This window comes from Protopterus annectens, chromosome 5.part1 (genome assembly GCF_019279795.1).
Source record: "Protopterus annectens isolate FY-2018-M chromosome 5.part1, PAN1.0, whole genome shotgun sequence".
NCBI classification, from domain to species: domain Eukaryota; kingdom Metazoa; phylum Chordata; order Ceratodontiformes; family Protopteridae; genus Protopterus; species Protopterus annectens.
This window is the reverse complement of record NC_056736.1, coordinates 451630568-451655754: the sequence shown is the minus strand read 5'-3', so window position 1 is coordinate 451655754 and position 25187 is coordinate 451630568. Positions and strand designations below refer to the sequence as shown.

The window sequence follows — 25187 nt, the reverse complement described above, 5'->3', positions numbered from 1 at the left end:
CTTCACCTTATATTTTTTCTTTTGCTTTTTGGCACATTCAGTTGCTGCCTGATTTTTATCTACTTCTGGTTTGATTTCCAATCCTGCTTGACGTCGATATGCTTCTGCTAGAATAAGCAGGGAAGTCATCTTAGATTTATTCTCCTCATGTTTCAAAACTTTCACTATGTTTGGTGGCTTGGGAGGTCAACAGATATGTGTGCTGTCCCACGATTGCAGATCTATACATGTAATCAATTATAAGGAGGCCCATCCCTCCTTCGGAATGGAGAATATATAATCTTAGTATGCACTGATTTTTATAAATCATTTGGTGAGCATAAAGCATCCTTCTTGCTTTCCTATTTAATCTATCCAACACGTTTTGAGGCTAGTCAAGCCCTCCAAAACTGTAAGTTAGGACAGGAAGAGCAAATTGGTTTATAGCTTGAATTTTGTTCCTAGATGTCAAAGCTGTTTCAGGATTAATTTAAGTTTTCTAAAATATTCCTTACTACGTTTTATTCGCATTTGTTCATGTTTTATTGTTGATGCTTCATTAGTTCCCAAATATTTATACACTCCCTCTTGCTCAAGTTCTTTTATATCACATTCTTGTCCCAAACTGATGTTTTTTTTGGTGCTGCAGCTTTCCTGCTTTAAAGGTTGTTTTTGCACACTTATCAAGACCAAATGACATTCTTATATCATCTGAAAAAGTTTTGACTACTTGCAGTTGTGTTTCCAGTTCCTCATCTGATGAGCTACACACTTTTAAATCAACAATGAGAAGATGAGAAGTCTTTACACTTTGTTATTTTCTAAGAGCCAAATTCTAGACATGGCCTAATCTTTTACATAGACAGCTTAATGGGTTAAGGGCAAGACAGAATAGCAGAGGTGACAGAGAGTCACCCTGGAATATCCCCCTTTGGATTTTTATCCCTGGAATAATAGTTTATCCTTTATCATGGCATCATTGCAAAGTGGTCTGCCACTGTTTCATGGTCACTGTAATGTAGCCGATCAGTGTAGGATGTATCTTATACATTTTTAAGCACTATTTTATCCATGAATGTGGGATAATATCAAATGCTTTTTTGTAGTCAATCCATGCCATACTTAGATTTTTCCCCTTTTTACAGTTCTCCATTATGACTTTATTTAACAGCAGATGATCCATTGTTCCATATGACTTTCTTTTATTGTCCTTTTATTATATAGCCATTATTGAGTTTTTTTCTAAATGACTACAAACTCTGTCAGCATCAATTCCGGTGTATAGCTTATACGTAGTTGGAAGGCAAGTTATTGGTCTATAATTTTTAGGGTAGCTTGCAGGTTCACTCTTAAGTAGGAGCATTGTTTTTCCTGTTGTTAGCCAGGTTGATGTCTGTTCAGGGTGCGCATATAAATAGTTCTTACTCACGGCTAAATCTTCATGCAAAGATGTTAATACTTTTAACCAGAAGTTGGGTACTGCATCTAGGCCTGGTGTTTTCCAGTTAGAGGCTTTTTTTAACTTTGTTTCAATATCTCATCCCATTTCATATCCTGTACCTTTGAACTTCTTATACTTTTTTTATTTCTTCTATCCATTTAGCATCTTTGTTATGTTCCACAGGATCTTCATAAATACTTCTCCAAAATGTATATATTTCTTCTTTTTTGAGTAGTCTTCAATTCCTTTTACCTTGTTTCCCAGTTCTCTATAAAACAATTTGGGGTCATCACTAAATTGCTTATTTTGTACTTTTCCTTTGTATTTATCTGTGTATCTTCTAAGTTTTTCTGCCTGTGTTGATATTTTTAGTTTATTATGTGCGATAGTGCACAGCAGCTCCATATCCGTTATAATATTGCACATTGCTTTTATCACATCTATCTTTCTGAGTATTTTTGTTGGTCTGTTCCCTCTTCAATACTCCTCTAACATTGACACTTCTTGTCTTAATTGTTTTATGGTTTTCATTATTTGATACTTCCATGATAGTATTCGATTTCTCCCCTTCCTTTCCCTTACTACCCTGTGTCCTTGTGATAGAATTTTATCTGTTAGTAGTTTAGCTGCACTGTAATATATTCTTTTTACCTCTATTATATCACATGGATCTCTATGGACATTCCTAATTACTGTGTTCATTTGTTTTATCAAACTTCTGGCTTTTTGGGTTTTATTGACCTTCTTCAGTCTATTTCTTTCATTGATCTTAATATATCTATCTATCTCTATTAAATCAAGCGACTCTTCTCTTAGCTCATTTTCTTCTAAACTCAGGGCACATTTTTAGTTCTCCATTTTCTGCGGACATTCTGTAGAAAGTTCTATAGCATCTTCCTGTGGCACATTCTCTTAAATTTCATCCTGTGTCATCCTCTGTTCTGTCATATGGGAACTCACTAGCCTATCACTCCTCAACATTGACTGCTCCAGAGTTACCACAGTTTTCTGTTCCCTCCCTTGCTGTCTAGCTTCAAGTGAACCTTTCTACTGGTTTCCTGTGGAAGACGCCAAAATATCTTCATATGGCAACTGACCAGATGCTTCCCATTCCACTGGTTTCTCCTTAATTTGGATGTATCTTGCTCTATCCTGCTGTGGTATTTTCTGAGTTAGATTTTCTACATTGAGTCTTTTACTTCACAGGTACTCCATAACCTCAGTTTCTATTTCTTTAATTTCTCCGTTGCTAATCTTCTTTTATATTTTTCCTCTTCGTCTTTTTATTTTTTGTATTGTAAAGTTTTCGAAGTCTAGATTCCTTTGCCTATATTTCTCTTCAAATATATTTGGTGCTGCTCTTTTTGTATTGATTAGTTTTGCTTTCTCATTTGCATAAATATTACATCATAGTAAATCTCTTTTTCTTTCCCATGTCCATATTTCATATTCAGATGTCTCCTGATCTCCCTGTTTCTCCTTACTTCGGTGAATCGTTCCATCATGCTGTGATGTAATCTGTGTTAGACCTTCTACACCAAATCCTTCACTTCGCAGGCATTCCATAACTTCCGCTTCTATTTTTTTAACTTCTACTTTACTAGATTATTGTGAAATTTTCCATATCTGGATGCCTTTATGTTTCTTCAAATATCTTTGGGGCTGCATTTTTTGTATTGATTAATTTGGCTTTCGACTTTGCATAAATATTGCACCATATCAAATTTTTCTTTCTTTCCCATGTCCATATTTCTTTGTATACTGATTCTATTGATCCTCCATGTGATCAATGAAATGTCCTAGTAGAACAACAGAGTCAGTGTCAAGCATTACTCTCATGGTTTTCTAAAAGGCTGAACACTCCAGACACATGGTAGTTGCATATGGAGAAAAAAAAACCCAGAAAACAGAGTTTTCTTTTGGGCATTTGCAGTTCTGTTGAGATAACCTTCTCACCCACTGACACAACACAAGCTCCTACTACAAAATACCTAAGCTGGAACTCATGAGTATCTCCACACCCACCACAAGGTATTTATATGGCAAGTTGATCCAAAGTACAAAGACTTCATCCCACGCAGTTCAGAAGTTTGCTTCTACAATCAGTGCTGTGTAGACATAAGACCATCTATATCTAACTGAAACTCTTCAACCTCATGCACAGTTTCTGGCTCATTCCCAGGCAATATGGTGATATTCAATGTTGCAAGAGCCAAATTCTAAGGACAGGGTCTCGTCATCTTAATTTCTTTGGATCCTACCCACTACCTGACTGGCATTGCAGCTGATCCCCAACCATCACCATGTGGCTGGAGATGCATAGAGGCATAACCTTGTTTTTTTTTAAATGGCGCTCCACTGAGTCTATGTCACCTAAACACAATGAACACTACCCCCAGGACTGAACTCATGAATATAAATATGCTCATTCCTGCACACGTGTATATGTATCTGTATCATCATTGTCAACCCCCATTTTCCACTTTCTACATGGGGTTGGGTGTCCTGTCAGCTACCTCCCTCCTCTCTCTCAATTCAGTGCAACTCTCCTACCTTCTTCAACACTCATGCCTGACTGTCACAGGTCTTCTCTCACATAATCTATCCATTCTTTTGCTGGATGCCCTCATTTCCTCTTGCCTTCTTCATGTCTGTCTCCCAAATCTTTTTCTTCACCGGACTGTCATCTGCTTTAATGCACATTGGCCAGAATCACCTTCTCTGCAGTTAGAGCTACTTGAGCTTCTGCTCTAACTTCCCCATGTCTTTGTCTGTCCGCAGAGTGTATCATAGGTTGCATCCATCTCAGGCACTTCATCTCCATCACCTGTAGTGTCCTCAGCTGCTCTGCCTTTACTGCCCAGGTTTCTGTACCATGCAGTTATACTGGCTGCACCACTGTTTTGAGCACCTTACTTTTCAGCTTCTTTGGCATTTTTCTGTCACACACCACCCCAACACACTGTGCTAGTTGGCTGCAGTCCCTCTGGTATATATAAACCATGCACCTCTACTCAAAAATATGAAAAACAAACACACACAGGCACATGCACAAATAAACTGTGTAAATTCTACCTACATGTCAATATGTTTTCATGATTAATGTAAGCAGAAGAGATGAAGGCTCATACCTTGTTACTGATGCTATAGAAGTCACTTATCATCAGACACATCCTAAGGACATTAGATGTGATCCTTGGAAGAGTGAACAATTAAGTGCAGGCACCACCTCTGACACTATGGTATTTCAGAGTACTTCCCTTCTCCCGGGTACAGCAGTTTCAGAGCTAGTACATGTAAGTCGCAGGGTTTTGGGTGGTCTATCTCCTCTACATGTAAGGGGTTACAGGAGATGAACCCCCCCCCCATACAAAAATGCTTTAAATGTATAATTTTGGGTTTCAGAATTCACAATTTAATTTAGAATTTGCTGTTAAATTTTCAAAGTGCCTGAGTCTGGACTCACCATATTGGGTCTCACATGTTCAACAGAAAGACAAAAAATACAGAAATGTACACATATAAAAAAATGATCAATCTATAAAAAAAGTGTTTCTAGCTTAGTATAAAAATTATTACACAAGTGTAAACAAACAAGTTATGAAAGTTTACTTTTCTGTTTCTGCACTTAACTTTCTTGCACTGTTTCTATTTCAGAGGAGGAGAAGGAATAATGAAACCTCAGAAGATTATACAGTAAGTAACGCCTGTCGGTTTGATTCATATTAAAGTTGTAGATGTGCAAGTCATATACATGTACCTTTGCTTTATGTTTGTCTTTTAATCCTTATGGGTTTCAGTCAGGGAGCCTTGCATAACTAACATCACAGGTATCAGAAACAGCTAAATTGGCTCTATATTCTGCCCAAAGTAAATCCTCCACCACTCAAGTTACAAGTGGTGCAAATGTTTGTGTTATCTAAATGTTTATAAGTTGGGCATGCGTATTTGTCCTATCCTCCTGAAATGTGATAGAGGGAAGGAGAAAAGTCTAATCAATTTTATCTGGGCAAGTGAGTGTCCAAAAATTAGTTTGGATATCCTCTCTAAGCAGACAGGGGACTGCAGATACCAGATGTAGGTTATTATTCTCAGGCTATGCAGTTAAAACACATTAGTTAGTTATTAATTATGATTCATGTCAGAAAATGATGATATAATTCCTAATGTCAGTGCTGGGAGAGCTTGGTGTACTGGAATGGTGGGATATACCACGGAAAGTGAAGAAGAACTGCAAACTTTAATGGCTCAGTTTAAGAGATGGAGAGGTGCCGAAAAAGACCACCAATGATAAAAAGTCCACAGCAATCCAAAACTTTAGACTAAAATAAATAAATACACACTTTAAATGCTTAACTTGTATCACCGTGCTTTTCGTCCCAAAAACACTGAGACTTCTTCAGAATAATGTAAACCATCTATAACACACTCTTTATATACTACTTTGATAAATTAATGCATCAATGAATATAATTGAACAATTAACTATTAAAACCTGTGTGGGTCCTTTATTCATAAAATAGTAATAAAAATAAAATAAATTGTAAATTCTCACCCTATCTCAAAAGTATAATAATACTATAAAACAGACATCTATACTGTTATGGAGGTTCCATAATCTTTTAACTTAAATGTTTTATTAAAAAACTTAATAAATAAATCCCATCCCTCCTTTCCAAATAGCATAAGGCTCATGTTTCACTTACAATGTTACCCCCTAGTGACCAAAACGTCATAAAAATTGAATAACTCAATGTTAAAATTTTAAAATACGCTATTTAAAAAGATATTATTTTATATGTTATGAAAAAATCTTTTTCCTCTTATGTGCTGTGGTTTGTTGTAGTTATAAGGCACTTAGATTTTTGGATTTTAAATATAAGAGGAAAAAAAATTTTTTCATTTCATTTTATTCATTGGTGAGTTGAAAACAACACAACCAACTAGTACTCGTGAACACAAAAAGACAGCAAAATTTGAGTTCATTTATTGAAGAAGTATATAAGGAGTGTGTTATAGATGGTTTACATTATTCTGAAGAAGGCTCAGTGTCTTTGGGAGAAAAAAACGTGATGATACAAGTTAAGCGTTTAAAGTGTGTATTTATTTATTTCAGTCTATTAAAGTTTTGGATTGCTGTGGACTTTTTATCATTGGTAGTCTTTTTGGTGCCTCTGCAGTGCTACTCTTGTTTTGGTTGGATATTGTTGGCACATTCTGTGTTCTTGGCACTGACTTTCCCTTTTTGGTTTTAATATTAGTTTAAGAGGTAGTTTTCTCATGAGCTATATAAGATTCAGGACTATAAAGTGAAGCCTGTGAGGTCAAGAAAGAATGACAGGCAACTGTGTAACATATTTTAGTAGTGTAGGCATATTGGCATCAGTTAAGGGGAGAAAGGAAAGGGTAATGTCCAGGTCAGAAGTTCCAGAGAGGTTTCACCTCAGGAAAAATTATGTGATAGGGGTACAGGAACTACTAAGAAAAATTAAAATAATTATTAGATTAAAGGGTCCATAGTGAAACAATCAATTAATTGGTGGGTTGAAAAAGGCAGGGGAAATCACAGTTAGTCCCATTAAGCTAGTGGCTTCTTTTCAGGAGAGACTTGAGGTGGTATTTACTACTACTACTAGAGTAAATTTGACCAGGGCATTGGGAATCTTCCCCACACTCTTTTCAGTAAGTGTTATGGGATCATTTACATCCACCTGAACTTCCACCAACTCAAGCAGTTGTGGCTCAGTTTAATATCTCATCCAAAGGTTGATACACTTAGGAGTACAGCACCCCCTAATGCAGTACTGCAAAATAGGCTGTACAATCAAATGGAGTGGGACTAGAACTCTGAGCCTTCTGGTCCCCCAGCACCAAAAGCAAGTGTGCTACCTGTTGCACCACTGATACTGACAACGTATTTAGACTTTCAGTGCAAAAGAGAAGAATGGCAATGAATATGTTTACCCAATGTTTGAGACAAAGTCCCATCAATTTCACATTTTCACTGGGAAGTATTTGCATCATTATTTCTAAACACCAGCAGTGCTTCATGTGATACTTCCAAATGTGAGCAGTGATGGTTGGAGGTGTGTTGTTGGGCAAAAACTGGACAGGGGATCATGTATTTTGTCCTTGTCCTAGACCGCCTACTTACAAACTGGATCTTAAGCATTTATTAAGTGCAGTTTATGTATTTCAAGGCAACTTTGGCCAGTGACTTACTTTCTATGGATTTTCCATGATATATGTTTGTCCCATAATAGTCTAAATTTGCTAAACTTGGTTCTGCTTTTATCCAAAAAGCTAATTTATTTAGTTTATCAGCGTAGTGCACTGATCACACTGGACCATTTTCAAGCACAACCCAAAACATTGGAAATCAAAGGCAGAGCCACCCATGGCAGAACTGAAACTTTCAGCAGCAGCAGAGGTTGCATAAGATGAAGAACGAGCAATTAAAACAAATGCTAGGCAAAGTTTTTCAAATGAATGATTATTTTAGTACCAGTATTTGGAGTTGGAAAAAGTAAATACTGACAAAGGATAGAAATAAAAAAATGGGATTGGGGGACTCCTCCTTCATTATATGGGGTAGCTGAAGGATTTATGACTGGCTCATGTCCCATGAAGTAGTATAGGGGGACAGAATATTAGATGTCTTGCCTTCAATTACAGGAAATAAAAATGAGGAGAGGGGTTACCCCTATAATGAGGCATGTGGACTGCATATGAAGCAAATGCTTTTGTTATTTCTTTATGTTTAATATAAGTATTATATAATGGATGTGTTATGGCTGATGGCTTTTAAATAAAAGTTTAATAAAAGAATAGCGATCTTACATGAGAATAACCCAGTTGTTTGTGGATCAAGAGCATTTACAAATGTAAATAAGGGATATACTCAAATAGAAAAGGAACTGTTCATAGGATCATAGCAGGTTAGCTATCAACCCGGAGGTCATTTCAAGCCTAGCTGTTTCATCCCAGTGTAATACCATAGATATTGGTCTGGTCTGAAGAAGTGCATTGTGAAGGCATGAAAGCGCTTACATTTATTAAACAGTTTTTTTATATTCTTATTGGCCATGTTTGGAAGGTGTATTTTTTCTTTTTTACTATTGGATTGTTTTGATACACTCTTCCATTGTCCACTGGACTGGTTTGTTTTGTTGGATTGTAATACCATAGATACTCTAGTCAATACCCAGGATTGTATTTACTAATGACTGCCCATATCCAGGAGGGTTGTGGGTGCTATCCCTGATAAGATTTTATGGTGTCCCATCCACTTATCCAGGTTTATTTTGAACAGTGTCATAGAGGTGCTCTGCTTCACATAAATTGGCAGCCTATTCCAAAGATGCAGCAGTCATTGGGATACAAATCTGTCCATCCAGTACATCCTGTTCAAGTCACAGAACATATTTAGGTCCTTGGAACAGGTAGCTCTAGTCCCTTTTGATTTACAGATGTGTAAGAAACTCATTAGGTTTGGGTTGGAGATTGAATCTGTAAGCCAGGCATAAGTCTTCCCTAAGAAATCTGTATGATACTGAGTATAGTGACAGGAACTTTAGTTGGTCTTTGTAAGGTACATGCCAGAGTCCCTTGATCTTCTTAGTTAGAAACCTCTGAGATTGCTCCAATTTCTGCAGGTGCTTTGTACGGTACATGCTTAAAGGTGCATTATACTCAATTATGGGCCTGATTAGTGATGAGTATAGAGGGGTTATAACCTCCTTTGCTGTAGAGGCGATGCCTTTGCTAATCAAATGTGCTACATAGAAAATCTTCCTTACTGCAGTAGATGAATGGTGGTCAAAGTTAAGGTTGCAATCTGCTTGTGATTCCAGATCTCTTACCACTTTGTGTGAAGGGACATTTTTTACCAAAGGGAATGATGATGCATTTCTTTGCATTCAGTTTGAGAATGTGACTAGGACACCAGTTGTTGGTCTGCGTAAGACCCTCCTGAAGTAAGTATACTGACATCATTTGGGGATTCAATAATTGCACCCAGTTTGCAGTCATCCACAAACTTGGTCAGTCACAGCCCCTTAGTTTTGGCCTGAAATTCTGAGAAGTATATACCAAACAGTAGGGGGTCCAGCACTGACCCTTATGGCACCCTACTGGTGACCGCTCTGTTGGTTGATGTGGAGTCACCCACGTTGGTAGTGTGTGACCAGTTTGTGACTCAGTTGGCAACCAATCTTACAACAAAGGGGTTTACATTCAGTTTGCTAAGTTTACCAATAATGCTTGAGTGTGGGATTGTGTCAAAGGCCTTTGCTAAGTCAAGGTATGCTCTGTGGACAGATGGGTCTATATTACAAGATCAAAATCCCATTTCAGCGAACACCAGAAAACCGACACATATAGTGCAAACTACGGTAACAGCGAACGTTCAAAATCGCGAAACACCAAATGTTGAAGTGTCATGGTTGGCCCATCTGCGGTATAGCTCCATAAGGTAAGTGTGTGATAGTTACGGACCTTAGGGTTAGGGTACGGGTTAAGGTAAGTGCATATATAGGTAATGTATGTAAGGTTTAGTGTAGGGTTAGAAGTAGGGTTTTGCTAACTGTATGTGGGTGGATTATTTGTTTTGTGTGGGTATATGTCTATAGGGTAAGTCTGCGATAGTTACGGACTTTAGGGTTAGGGTGCGAGTTAAGGAAATTGCATAGATAGTAATGTATGTAAGGTTTAGTGTAGGGTTAGAAGTAGGGTTTGGTTAGTATATGTATGTGTTTTATTTATTATGTTTGGGTGTGTAGTATGTAGCGCGCGGTGGTGTTGGCCGACTATGACGGTTCGTGATTTGAGAATTCACGGTTTAGGTGGTTTGGCATATTTGCGGTTTGGGCTATGTATGTCAGTGTTGTGGTGTTTGATGATACAGGTTTTCGATTACGTAATATAGACCCGGACAGATTTGCCCTCGTCCATGGCCCTGGTCACATTTTCAAAAAAATCCACCAGGTTTAACAGGCAGGATCTGCCCTTGACAAAGTCAGATTGGGTTGGATCCAGGGTTTGGGAGTCATCTATGTCTTTATTTATGAGCTCCATGATGATACGTTCCATGGCTTTACAGATAAGGTTGGTCAGACTTATGGGTCATAATTCCATGGGTCTGTTGCTAAGTAACCTTTGTGGAGGGGAATAACTGTTGCTGTTCTCCATTCTGCAGGAACAAAGCCAGTGGTTAGCCTGTGATTGAATAGGGTACCTAATAGTGATGCTGGTTTATGTTTCACTTTGTTTAGAAAACAGCCTGGGATGCTGTCTGGTTCCATAGCAGCTGTGTTTTTTGCCTTAGACAAGGCTTTAATGACCTGCTCTTTGGATATGTAGGGTGGGGAGGAAGATGAAGTTAAGGTTTGTGATAAGTTTGGAGGAAATAAGGGAGTGAAATTTTCACCAAATCTGTCTGCTAGCAGGTTTGCTATCTCTGAGGGATCAGTGTGTGTGATACCGTTAGTCACTAGCTCGGCACATGCTTGGGTTCTACCTTTTAAGCTATGTACATTGCTGTAAAATGCTGTGATTGCTAAGTTTTTCTCAAAGTTATCATTAGAGGATTTGACATGTTGTCTTATTTGCCTGTTGAGGCTGAGGAAGGTGCTTTTCCATTGTTGGGGCCTCCCCTTAGTTTTCTTAGACAGCAAATTTTTGTGTTTGTTGTAAAGTCTGTTGTTGCAGGATGTGCACCAGGAAGGGCTTTTTTTAACTTGTGGCTCTAACTTTGATTCTTTCTAGAACAGCTGAGTCTGTACATTTACACAAGTGAATGTACAGGGCTTTAGTGTAATCTTTGGTGTAGTTACCAGTTCCAGCTGGGGATAGGGCTTGGAATGCATTTATACCTTCAACAAGGAGGGTATAGTTTGCTTTGGTGAAGTTTTTTAGTCTGAGTTCACCCTTTGTGAGTTCTGGTGTTAGTGCCAGTTTGAAGGTGACTGATTTGTGGTTAGATTTAACTAATGAGCGCCCGACAGATGCAGTGATGCATCTATTTGTCATATTTGTGAGGACTAGCTCTAGTATGTTTGTTCCTCTTGTTGGGGTTTGAACAATTTGTTCCAGGGCATTTGAGTTAACAAAGTCAAGGAACTTTTGTGATAGTGAGATCAGGCTAGAGTAGGTTTCCCAGTTGCTGGTGGGATAACTGAAATGCCCCCATGACCAGAGTTTTTGGCAATATTTGGATTGACTCCAGTTTGGTCAAGTAGGCCTCATGTGCATCATGATCCATGGAGGGGGATTTATCACCATCTATGACTTAAATGGGGTTCTGCCCACAGTAATCTGTCAAATGGCACATGGGTCACTCACTCAAAGGATCTTAACCAGGTATGTGATATCAACAGAACTTGCTGGAGAGACAGATTTGTCTCACAGAGGTTGCCCCACTTTTGGAACAGCCTTCCTATTCATGTAAAAAAAAGTCCATCATTGGCCCCACTTAAGCATAATTTGGATGATTGAATGGGTAAATGGAAATTCACCCCAGAGGCTCCACCTGTGTCCCTCTTGGACAGGGGCTATAGGTGCTTATTTTAGTGTCTGGTTGAACCAGACACCCTTGGGAACATGGGTTGAACTTGGCTAGGTTTGTAAGTGCTCTAGGGCCATTAACCTAGTAACCTCCTATGTTCCTAAGATCTGAACTTAGAGTAACACCATAGTTGTCCAGTCTAACTAGTTAGGAGGTGAATTTATCTCTAGTATAGATAGAAACACCACCTCCATTAGTTCTCACATGTTTGTTTTGTGGTCTGAAGGTGTGGAAGGCATTGTAGCCTTGCAAAGCCAGGGTACTCTTTGAGGCCTTGAACCAGGTTTCTGTGACTGTACATACATCTACATCCTCCAGTGACAGAAGTGCTTCCAGGGTGTACAGTTTTTGGTTTAAGCTCCTAGCGTTTAGCAATATAACTCTTATTTTGTTATGGTTGGCAATTTTCACGTTGGCAATTTTATTTTTGAGATCTTGCCTAAAAAAGGCACTATGGGGGAGGTAAAAGCCTCTGCCAGCAGCCAAAAGCCTAGTGGTACCATGTGCAAATTGTCTCTGACAAAGCAGTGAGTTTTGTCAACTATGTCATCCCAGATTGACAGAAACTGGCTCCCTTTTGAATGACACCAAAACCTAAGCCAGTTATTGAAATCAATATATTTTTGTTTATACTGTGGCATCATTCTAGGTGAGGGTAATATGCTGTTCAAAGCTAGAGACATTCCTGCCTAGGACATATACTAGTGTCTCTCTTCATATAGTCCAGTGAGGTACATCTCCATTCGTTCACTCTAACATGAGCTATTACAGAGTCTTAATGGTACTTGTTGCCAAGAGACCTAAGTGCATGCATGATCTGACAAATCCTGGCACTAACAAGAAAATGTGTTTTTTGAGTGTTACACCTTAAGGGCATGGTAGATGAGAAACTGGTGTTGCTATGTGTCTTGGGTGCTGTGGAAACTGTGTTAGTTGTAGCAGTCTTCCTAAGGACTGCCCCTTCAGTCAACCTGTACCTGTAATAAAACAGAAATTAAAAAAAAGAATAATTAGAAAATGCTAAAATGTACCTAGTAAGAGCATTGTAGGTTCTCTTCTTCAGAATATCAAAATTCTGATCATATATATGTTCCCACAAACTACTTTTAGTTTTCCCTATATAAAAAGCATTACAATCCTTGCAAATTGCAATATATACTAGCCTATCGGTAGCACAATTGGTATAACATTTAATAACTAGAGCTAGAAAATGAGCAATAACCAATGTCTCCTTCTAAAATATATCCAAATTGGGCACACATATTACACTTGTAGCAACCATATCTTTTATTCTTAACTGTTGAAGCAAGTTTGGGACCATCCAACATTTTTCTAATATTTATCCCTTTCCTAAAACTCACGTTTGGGGTACTCCCCACAATCTTACTAAAGTTACTGGAAAGGGTAAAAATATCCCAGTTAATAATGTCCCAGATAGGGTTACAATCAATACTATAAGTAAGACATAAAGCCCTGTCAGGGCTTGAGTGTTCTAACTGCAAAACTCTATTAATCTGTGGGATGTCCCTGTTCCCCAACAGTGGCAAATACATTCCCAGGTTCCTCTTCTGAACTACTTCAATAGCAATTATGTCGAACAAGGTATTAGGATACCCCTCTCTCACCTCAAGGGCATATTCTTTAACACATCTGTTTCCTGATGTATATGTTGTTGCAATTTAAAAGGATTTTAATGCTTTTTATGTAGAGAAAACTATACATAGTTTGTGGGAATATATATATATATATACATATATATATATATATATATATATATATATATATATATATATATATATATATATATATATATAAACAAAATGTTGATATTTTGAAGAAGAAAACTAGCAATGCTCTTACTAGGCACATTTTAGCATTTTCTAATCATTCCTTTTTGTTTTCTGTTTTGGAATGGATACAGGTTGACCCAAGCGGTGGTCCTTGGGAGGAGTTTTTAGAGGTTAGGGAACTCTGGTGGAAATTAAGATTTAATGCCAATTTTCCACCAGGTTTAAATGACAGTCTTTCCCTGGTAAGTATGTTAAAATTGAGGTATTAAAACATGACACCGGTCATTTTATTTTTATTTTTATGTTGGATTTAAAATATCTTGTATACTAACTTATTGTGAATGTATCCAGTGGAATGAATGAAATGGCATGTGACCAAGGTAAGGCTATTTAATGAATTTTTAATGGGTTTCTTATGGAAATGTTTTAGTTCCAAGGAAGTCCGTGATTTGAAAGGGACGAAAGAGCTTAACTTTTATTGTTTTTATTGTTTTTACGCTCTAATAAAGTGATTGCTGTAAGCCACCTGATTCCTTAGATGTCTTTACTGGATTTTGGTGAAGATTTAGCAAGTTAATTTCAGATGTAATCAGACATTCGTCTGAAACTGTCTGTCCATGCTGCACCATTCTTTTGGGCAGTTACAGTACACAGAAAAGGCATCCCTCATTATATAACTGACATGTCAGATGATATAATGCAACCACTAAGGTAATTGCACAATTGAACTTGTACAAATTAAGGCCCCTTGCTAACTTATTTAAATATCAATAAAACTTGATTGTTAAGTTTGAGATAGACTGCTGGCTTACTGTCAACATGATAAAACAGTGGCAATTCAGTTTCCATGGAAATGGCAATAAGAGTATACTAGTAAGCATAAATACATGGGTGGGGTGCTGATATTTAGACATCTATCAACTACAGAAAATAGAAGGAAATTACAGGAACTGCTATGCCAGTCTTGTGATTGTATTTTATGATGCAGTTTTTTTTTCATGTTATAAGTAATAATTTTAGGGACAGTAGAAAGTCTCATATGTTTCATCCCTCATTCATTCACCTGCTGCAGTAGATGAATTATACTCATAGCCATTGACAGGTATATGCACATCGTTCACTAATGGCTGCAGTTATTTAGCAGAGGAGGTGCAACAGTGTAACTGCTATAAACATTCTTATGGGTACTATTAATTTATGCAACTACTAAACAGATAGTGTTCACCTTTGTTTTGTTTTTTTTCCTGATGATGCTCCTCTTTGGAATAACAGGATGAGAGTGTCAGAAATATATTTTTTGTTGTTGTTGTTGTGATTATCATGGGTGATGGCATATCGGCCATAATCTTGCAGGGGTGTTTTGTGGAGATAGAATATATTGGTAGGTCAAGGAGTCTTTACCATAAACTAAAATCAACATGATAGCCCTTCTCAGACCTACATGGGGTACAAGAAATCCTAAAATAATGTCACCTATTTATAGACAGATTGACAACAATTGCCACTAAAGTATATAAGTTCATAGGTTGGTACTAGGCTATCAGCCCTAAGGCCTATACAAGCTTAGCCATAACAATTCCCTGGCTATTTCTTCCCACATTATTTACTTCCTGGACCCCTGTCTAGCAGGGCGATTGGCATGATGCCCGGGGTGAATTTCCTTTCTCCCATCCAATCGTCAAGGTTCCTTTTGAAGAGGGCCAAAGAGGTGCTCTGCTTGACATGTATGGGCAGTCTATTCCAGAGTCTGTGGAGTCTCTGGGTCAGGAACCTATCCCTCCATCATGTTTTGTTTATTGTGATGACAAGATTAAGATCCCTGGAGCATGTGGCTCTGAGGGATTGGGATTTCTTTAAGTGTAGCATGTCCAACAGCTCTGAGTTTGACATGGCCTTGTATGTTAAGCAGAGATCACCTCTGAGTAGATGATATGCGACAGAGTATAGCTGGAGTTTTTTAAGGCGGTCAGCATAGGGCATCTGCTTTAGGCCTGTGATTCTTTTAGTGAGGTATTTCTGCGGCCTTTCCAATTGTTGCAGGTGCCTTGAGCGGTACATACCAAATGGGGCATAGTATTCTATAATGGGTCTAATGAGGGATGAGTACAGTGGGACAATGACCTCCTTTTGTCTGGATAAAAAGCCCTTAGTGATGAGGTGTGCTACATAGAAGGATTTCCTGACTGTTGTGGCGATGTGGTTATCGAAGGTGAGACCACTGTCCACCTGTGTCCCTAAGTCTCTTATCACACTTTTGGTGTTTAGTGTACTGCCACCTATGTGGTAATTCATGGGTACATGTTTTTTTCCCAAAGGGGATAACTATACATTTCTTGAGCTTGAGCCCATGGCTCTGGCACAAAGCATCTGTTTCTGTAAGGCCCTTTTGTAGAGTACCCACATCATTTGGAGATTCAATAATGGCTCCCAGTTTGCAGTCATCTGTGAACTTTTTGCAGAGTCCCTTAGTATTGGCCTGTACTTCAGAGAAGTAGATGCCAAACAAGTGGTCCCAGGACTGAACCCTGAGGTACTCCACTTGTCATTTGTCTGGAGCTGGATTTGGAGTCAGCTACTTTTACAGTGTGGGTTCTGTCAGTAAGCCAGCTGGTAACCCAACGAGTGACGTAGGGATTAATGCCCAGCTTAGTACATTTATCCATGATTCCAGAGTGGGGATGGTGTCAAAGGCCTTGGCGAGGTCCAGATAGGCTGTGTGGACCACCTTACTTTCGTCCATGGCTCTGGAGAGTGATTCAAAGAAGACACTCAGGTTCAAGAGACAAGATCGGCCCTTCATGAACCCAAACTGGGTGGCGTCCAGTGTTTGAAGGTTGCCAGTGTCTTTGTTTGTAAGTTCCATGATAATACGTTCCATGGCCTTGCAGATCAGGGTTGTCAGACTGATGAGGAGGTAGTTCCCGGTATCCAAGGTGGATCCCCCTCTAGTGGAGTGGGATAACTGTAGCTCTGCACCACTCAGTGGGCACGAAGCCTGAGGTGAGGCTATGATTAAACATGACACTTAGGTGAGGTGCCAGTTCATTTTGTAGTTCATGTAATACACAGCCCGGGATGTCATCTGGTCCCATGGATGCTATATTCTTAGCTTTGGAGAGTGAGTGTTTTACCTGTGTGGCCATTATTACTGGAATTTGGCAATCTTCCAGTATTGAGATGGGCCATTTAGGGGGTGAGAGGAGGGTGAAGTTGGCACTGAATCGATCTGCCAGGATATTGGCAATATCCTTGGAATCAGTATATTTAATGCCATTCTGTTGTAGCTCAGAGCAGATCTGAGCATTGCCATTTAAATTCTTGACATAGTTATAGAATGCCTTGTGGTTGTCTTTAGAATCTTTGGCAATTTTATTTTCGTAACTAGCTTTGGAGCTTCTTACTGAGGCTGGTAAGGGAGTTTTTTGCATCCTGGGATTTTCCTGTTTTCTGCAACAGTTTCTTCCTTTTGTTGTAAAGTTTGTTTGTTCATAAGATTTTCAATCTACAATTCTTACTCAGTTAAACTTAAATAACTTTTCCACATTACAATTTTATGACAATGCTTCATGAAGAAAGTAAGAATATAGGAAGACTAAATTTGTCAGCAGCTAAGGATACTCAGATGTCTTCCTGCATACCAAAGGCATTCCATAGGTGGCTTACTGACTCTAAACTGTCTGCAGATGTGTGTGTGATGCAGAAGAAAGACCTGGCAATTGACTTCAGTTCCTTATATACCTAGTAAACTTTGTGCATGGTGTTAGCTGTTCAGTGAGTCACTATAGGAGACCGATGTTACTCAGCACTGGATGGATGGAAATAACGCTAAGACCAACTAGTATCGCCATTGTCCCACCTAATAAATAAACAGTAACTTTGTTAACAATATCTAACTTCTTTTCTCACAGTCAAATAACTTTATTGGTGTCTCATGCAATACACACACACACACACACACACACACACACACACACACACACACACACACACACACACACACACACACACACACAATAAATAAACTGTGACTTTGGTCTAATGTCTTCCTTCGTCACAGTGAAATAACTTAATTGCTGTTTCATGCTGTGCGCTGATACTTCAAAACTACTCTGGGGACTTTAGCTTGTGAAGAAATAGAACTTAAAAGGAAGATATAAAGAGTAGGAGGCAATATAGTCTCCAAACAGAAGGAACAAGTTTCATCTTTGAAATGAGGAAATACTATTTCACAGAGATAATGCACATTAATTTAAAAGCATAAACATAAATTAATACAGAATATAGCATAATAGGTTTTTTTTGGTATTCTGACTGGATTTCACCAGCTTGTATTTTGCCATTTAACTAACATTTTTATGACACAAACAAAATGATACTAATAAAAATAAGTTTATTAGAAATGCTTTCCAAGATATGTAAATATTACAGCTCCCAGTAAATATCATAATAAAAACAATGCAGTCACTAGATGACCTCTTTTGTATAACTGGAAATTAAAAAAAAAAAACATGCTTGTCAATTTGCTGTTTGATTATAAACAATTATGTTGGGGACTTAGTGAATTGATGCTGAGTATGCCTTTTTGCTGTTTAACCAGTTCAGAAGTGTTTCAGATCAAAGGACAGTGCAATGCAACAAATGGAGTTTATGCTAATGAGGGTGAATTTTGGTAGAGCATAGGGTTGCATTTTTAAATGTAATTAGGCAACTTTACGTTCTCTTTTTTACTAATGCATTTGATTTTCAGGCTCTGAACTTGAAAGGAAAGAATCCGGATGAATACAGCACAATCGGAATACAAAAGCAACAGGAAGTAAGCTGATTTTTCACATTAATAAACTAATGAGATATGATTTTGAGGTGGCTCCACGTACTTGCAAACATGACAGTCTCCATCTGACCTTCTCTGTAGGAGAAGGAGTTGTGGTAATGTAACTATAATGCTTCTTGCTGAAATGGGTAACAAAGCAGTTCTAGTTAAGATGGAGGTAAAGTATGCTTGAAGCAATTTTAATGTGGATACGGAAGGCTGTCAGTACTTCATCCAGACAGCTGTAATTTTGGCAGTTAGTGTTTGCCTCTTAAATTTATTCTCAATGGGTTGATTATATACCCACTGCCCTGGAGTTACATAATGTCTTAAATAGCTGAAGCAAGTTTGTTATTATTTTTGGTTTAAGGTGAAAATCATAATGTTCTAATAATAGTATACATTCTATCCAATCTTCGATTAATTTCAAAAGAGAACTGAAAAACTACCTTGCTAACTCTCTCTCCTGCAGCTGTCACCACTCTACCTAACATACACTTCCCAGTCATTAGACTATAATAAGTCTTCTCTTCTTACATTAACATAACTTTATAATTAGCTAGTACTGTGGAACCTTAGCTATGCCACTGAGCAATACTGTACTTACATCTCATCTTTTCTCTTTCTTATGTACTATATTTCCCAAGCCCTCATAACTATTTTCTCTAACTCTCTTGACTCCCCTAAACATTCCTCCCCACCCCTCTACTTCAACCCTTCTATTTAATACTGCTTTTTCATCTCTACCACCTTGGTTTAATTCATTAAAAATGTTTTTGGGGCTATTTTCTTCTGACGCCCTATTCCAAATCTATATTTTTACTCCATGTTTCTACCGCTAGTATTTTTTTTACCTATACTTTATGCTCATTTTTATCCTTTGTTAATTTCCATTATGGCATGAATGTATGTAGTTATGTATTCATATTCACATTACTTGTAATGTAACTCTGTTATTGTCATTTTTTGTCTGCGTGGAACTTTTTCTCCTTGGGTCTCCACTGAAAATGGGCCACGAGCCCAGTTGGACTAACCTGGTTAACAAAAGACAAATAAATAACTTGATCATTGTTAGAATCAAGAAACCTCTACAAGCAATCATGGCTGTATTGGCCAGTGTTGAGGGAGGAATTGCTGACTATTACTGGGGTTATTTAGGTTTGACAAGCAAGCCCAACACCTGAGGAGCTGAAAAGGAGAGGGATAGGAGAGGCAGCAGTAGTTTAACAGCCTGTCTATCCTAGAGGTTGTTAACATTGTTATGTAAAATTTGCCAGTAAAAGTTACACTATTTAAAAAAGTGCAGGAGGACTCTTGTGTCATGTTTATTAGAACTGTACCCCATAATTAAATGCTATGTTGTAACAATAAGAAGGGACACAATCCATATTTACAAAATAATTTCAAGGGGGAGTAAGATTAACAAGTCCACCTCTATCTAATATCACTTATCAATATCTTATTATGCCAAATCAGAATTCACTTAAGGAAAAAAAATAAACTGTTGTCTTTCATCCTTTTAAAATTTAGCTGACATTTAACATGACCAGAGCAGTGATGTAGACACTTTATATTAAATACTACAATAATTAATTGACTAAAATATTTGTTAGCAACTTCAGAGGACATAAACACACTGAAAACCAGATAAGAATGGAGCAACTGTAAATCTAAACAAATACTTTATGATTATCTCATAAACCCAAGCCATAATAAGGAAACTGGTGTCTTAATAAAGGATCCCTTTTGGGTTTTCATTTTTTGCTGTGGGTATGCTACTATTAAAATTTTGTTATCTGTCATGCTCTTATACATAAGCATCACTATAAAAAGATCATTTTGTGGGGGTTATTACATAAGAACCTGAAGAATGTCATTTAATCCATTTTGCAACATAAGAAAGGGAATCAGCGCACAATATTTTTACAGCATCGATTTGCTACTAAAGTGCTGTTAATAGCACGTTACAGCACAGAACATAATGATACATCCATCAATATTAATTTAGCAACTGAAAATTAGAACAAAATTAGTCATTCAATAGATCAGTGAAGCAGAAACTACACTAAAACTCTGTGATCAAAATTCCACATAATGGTGTCATGGCTATTGCCGAAATACCCACTGAATAACATTGAAACAAGTCAGCTAGAGGTCAGCTGCCAAATACTGATAACAAGTCTCAGGTATTAGGCAGAAGAGTATCCTGTAGCCCCAGCAGGTAAGCAATGGTGAAGAAGGTGTGAGGTACTGGGTGCACAGAGTGAGGCAGTTTAATAAAAAATGAAAAAGGATATTTAACTGTTACTGCTTCTGACACCAGAAACATGATCCTGAGGGACAGTGACCTTCAGATGTTGTTCTGTGTTGGTAGAAAATAGGAAAAACAGAAAGTTTTGCTGTTGGGATTATTTACTTCATATATTGTTAACATGAAACTGAACCATCAACAGACAAGGAAAACATTTTTTTCTCATTTCATGAGTCAGATTTTTATGTTTTGGAAAAAATAAAGTACCATGCTGTGACAACGTGCCCTGGCCCAGCAATCAAGGACCCTCAGTCCTCACCACTAACACCAGGGAGGTCATCTCATATTAGAGGAAAGGATAACAAATACACACAGTAAAGTACAATTTCCCTTAAGTGCACACAGAGATCACAGGCAGTCTGGGGCTGGTTGCTCCCTTGCTCTCCAGGTCCCCAATAAGACTCCCCACTGGCACAGCTATAAGGTCCAGATCTCAGCCTAGCTGGCAAGCTAACTTCCAGTACCCTCTCTGTCCAACCAGTGCTTCGTGTCCCTGCCCAGGTAGCTGACACACACCCACACTTTAAGATAAGCATTTATACAAATTCATAGACACTTCTGGGAAAGGCTGACACAGATTATCTAGCTGTGCCCCTTTACCCAGACTATACGGTAGTAATTTCTGCCACCACCAGCTAACAATTATCAGCTACCCAAAGGCCCTTGAAAGGGTGTCCAATTATTACTGTACAATATTATTATCCAATTGGTAATGTGACTATTCAGTCTAAGGCTTATTAGAGTGGCTTATTACAATAAACTCTATAAATATGCAATGTACTCTAGAGCCTACTTATCTCTACACAAACCAGCCACAGGTAAAAGGTTTTAAAATATTTAACAATAAATAATTAAAAACACAAGACAATACTACTACACCACAGAGATATCTAAGAGTTCAGAGATCACACAGAAACTTGAAATAATACAGTAGGACAGGTCTGATGTCAAAGAAAAACATTTAATCTAACTTTCTAATCTTTAGCTATTCTTAAGAGAAAACACAGTGCTAAAATCTTACATACATAAAGAGCATAAGCAGTGCTGGGGTTGATGGTCCAAGACAAAATGCTTACTGTCTCTCTCTCAACAATAGTTTTTAAACTCACTAACAAACAGCCCTGCTAAGGCCCTCCCAAATTACACCATTTTGACACTTAGATTTTCCCAGTATTCACATTACATCATTTTGACACTTAGTCTGGAGCTCCCAGGCCAACAAACTGCATTATTTAGCAAGCTAACACCTGCTCAGGAAACTACAACAATAAAAAACATTTCACATGTACACTCTAGCAATCATTCCTTAAGTTAAGACAATAGAAAGAATGTGTTCAGCCAGTCACTTCGGCACCACTTTTTAGATAATTGCAACTTCAAAGAACATTTGAAATGCTTGGCTTGGTTTTCCTTACAGCAGATGGCAATGTTGCAACAATCTTGAAGTTCACATTTTACAGTGTTTTCTTTCATTTAAGAACACAAGCCTGTATTTTACATTTATATATACAAATGATAGAATTATGTGTCAACATCTATTTGACTAGGTTGGCAGCCTTCACCCATCTTTCCTCAGTCTTCACACATGCATAGTTCAGAAACCTTTAACATACAATACAAGTCCAATGACAAGCAGTAACAACAGGAACATCTCAGAAATACATAGTTTTAGTAAATAAAATCAGATAGGTTTGAGCTAGCTCCTAAAATTACTGCATCATAGCTAAACCATTTATTCTGTATAAAGTTTCAAAATTCAACATACTACCCCATGCACCTTCTTATGCTATGAATTCACTAAATAAACTGTAATTCTAGTACAGTAAATAGATGTTTGACTATAACATTGATTTTAGAAACTTATCACAGTTTATGTATCTCACTGGTACAGCATTACTGGCAATAACAACTCAGTTGTCCTCAATGTTATTTCAGTCTACCTAGGTCAGGATAGACTACCAGATCTTCAAAGAAGCAAAGCACAAGTCTTGTTCTTTCCAAGGGAAAGGATTTCTCTACTTTTTAAGTTACTGAGGCATGTAGGGGCATAACTTTCATGTATGGAAATAAAGAGATGAGACATGAGTTTCAGTGCTGCTAGCTTAATCAACTTTACATAAATATCATATTCTACCATACAGTAAACCAGATCACATGAAAAACACATGGAACTCTGAAAGGCAAAGGACACATTTAACTATGTAAACACATATGTTACATCACCCTCTTTCAGGAGTAGATGAATTATCCTTAATATTTCAAGGAAAATTGCTACATATTACATAAAAATCAAATATAAAATATGCATTTTAAAATATATCACTTTAAGAATTATTTATTAAGTCCCTCATCTACATCTTCATTCACATTTTGATTTACTTCCTTATGATTTTTTAAACACTGATAAAATTTCTTCATAGGTTCATTTGTGTTTACTAGGCTAACGACTACAAGGGTTTTTTTAAGCCTAGCCATGCATCCCAAATTTCTGACAAGTTCTGATTCCCTTGATAAGTTTAAGCATGGGCCTGGGAGACTAACCATTTACAGGTTACCTGTTTGCATTAGAGACATAGGTGTCTTCAATATCTGATGTTTCTTAAGAGATTTTGAGTTAATAATATTTTTATTTGATTATATCTATAAATTAACTTTGACTTCTTTGCTAAATTATATAAAGACTTTTGAGGTAATAACATACAACTGTAACAACTCCCTCTAATGCTATTCTCATTTTATGGTTTTGACAATTAAATAATATTTTGCTTATGGTTTAACCATGTCAAAAACTATCTGTATCACCTTTCTGAACCTTTAATTTAGCTTTATTTAAAATTTCTTGTATTATATGACGATCCTCATCCCATTGTTTAATTTTCTTATTGTACCATGTTTTTTATTTTCCCAAACAGATATAGTTTTGTAGGAGTCCTTGAAAGTCTATCATTCACCTCTCTATTTATGAAACATCATAAAATCATTAATTTCTTTAAATATCCAGTCTTTATAATAACTTTATTTAATCAATTATGCCACAGTCCTAGTGAACAGTGAACGATTTATTGTATTCAATGTAAAACAAAAATCATTATGGTTAAACAAAGGAAAAGGAATAACACTTTCATTTTCTATTCTATTTGCTAGATCATTTGGGATATCTGAGCTGTCAGTTCATATAAACATTGGGCAAAATATAATTAATCACTTTCAGAACAACCCATAATGCCTAATATATTTAGGTTTTCTGCCCATTTCTTTAAAGCCTTTGCAGGAGGTGAAATTCCCAGTTATTTTTTGTATTTTCATCTTCCTTATTCATAATACAATCAAAATTCCCCAGTAAAATTAGACTTCCTTTTAAATTACTTAGTCAAATATCTATATATTATTTTGCTACTTTTTTCCAAGTCCTGGAAACTAATACATAGTTGGTATAGTAAAGATTTTCTTTTGGAATTCTACATTTATCATTGAAAGCATACCTTTGAATCTGTAAATATAAATAAAACTTTTGATATAATAACTTATTTCTTCCACTGTAAAACAATACCTCTCCAATTTTCTCTACAGGAAGCAGTAGCAATGATTTCATATTTTTTATTTGTCAGATGTTTAATATCACTCTTTGTTAGGTGTATTTCTTGTAGAAGTACTGTATCTGTCTTATTTAAAGTTAAATATTTAAATAAAGATCCTCTTTTGTTGTTTTTAGTGTCATTAATATTTACTGACAAAACTTTCAAGATACTCATTTTTTCTATGTTATTCAACAATTTTGAGTCAATTGCTTTAAAACACATAGTTTTAATTAAACTTATACTCTGTATTCTTAAAAATGTGTGATTGTTTTAAGAATAAACTTTCTATATCTTTGAATAAAAAATAAATTAAATTTGTAAAATTTGCAATACATTTAAAATGTCTAAAATTCTTCTAACCACATTCAGGTATGACTACCTAAATTCCTAGTCTGGTTAAATAATCCTAAATATACAAACTCCTGTTCGAGTCAATACATAATGCTAAAAATGTCTATTTCTTTTAAACAGCTTCTTAAGATAATATTAAAGTTATACTGGAATTTAAGTAATCATAATAAATCAATACTTTATCTCATATATATATATGTATATATATATATATATATATATATATATATATATATATATATATATATATATATATGACACTGGTTATACTCTTTTTTCCAAAAACAAGCAATTGCATAACTATAAAATTATTAGTGTTTTTTTTTTTTTTTTTTTTTTTTTTGGTAATGTATTCAAACAGCT

General features: G+C 36.8%; 1 protein-coding gene across 1 annotated transcript in view; it reads left to right on the top strand.

The window, feature by feature from the left end:
- CD247 (CD247 molecule) overlaps nt 1-25187 on the top strand; it is a 600369-nt gene that overhangs the window by 506988 nt on the left and 68194 nt on the right. Inside the window, exons 5-6 of the mRNA XM_044073101.1 lie at nt 5078-5116; nt 18522-18587. Coding sequence (XP_043929036.1) covers nt 5078-5116; nt 18522-18587 — 105 coding nt within the window. The remainder of the gene's footprint in view (nt 1-5077; nt 5117-18521; nt 18588-25187) is intronic.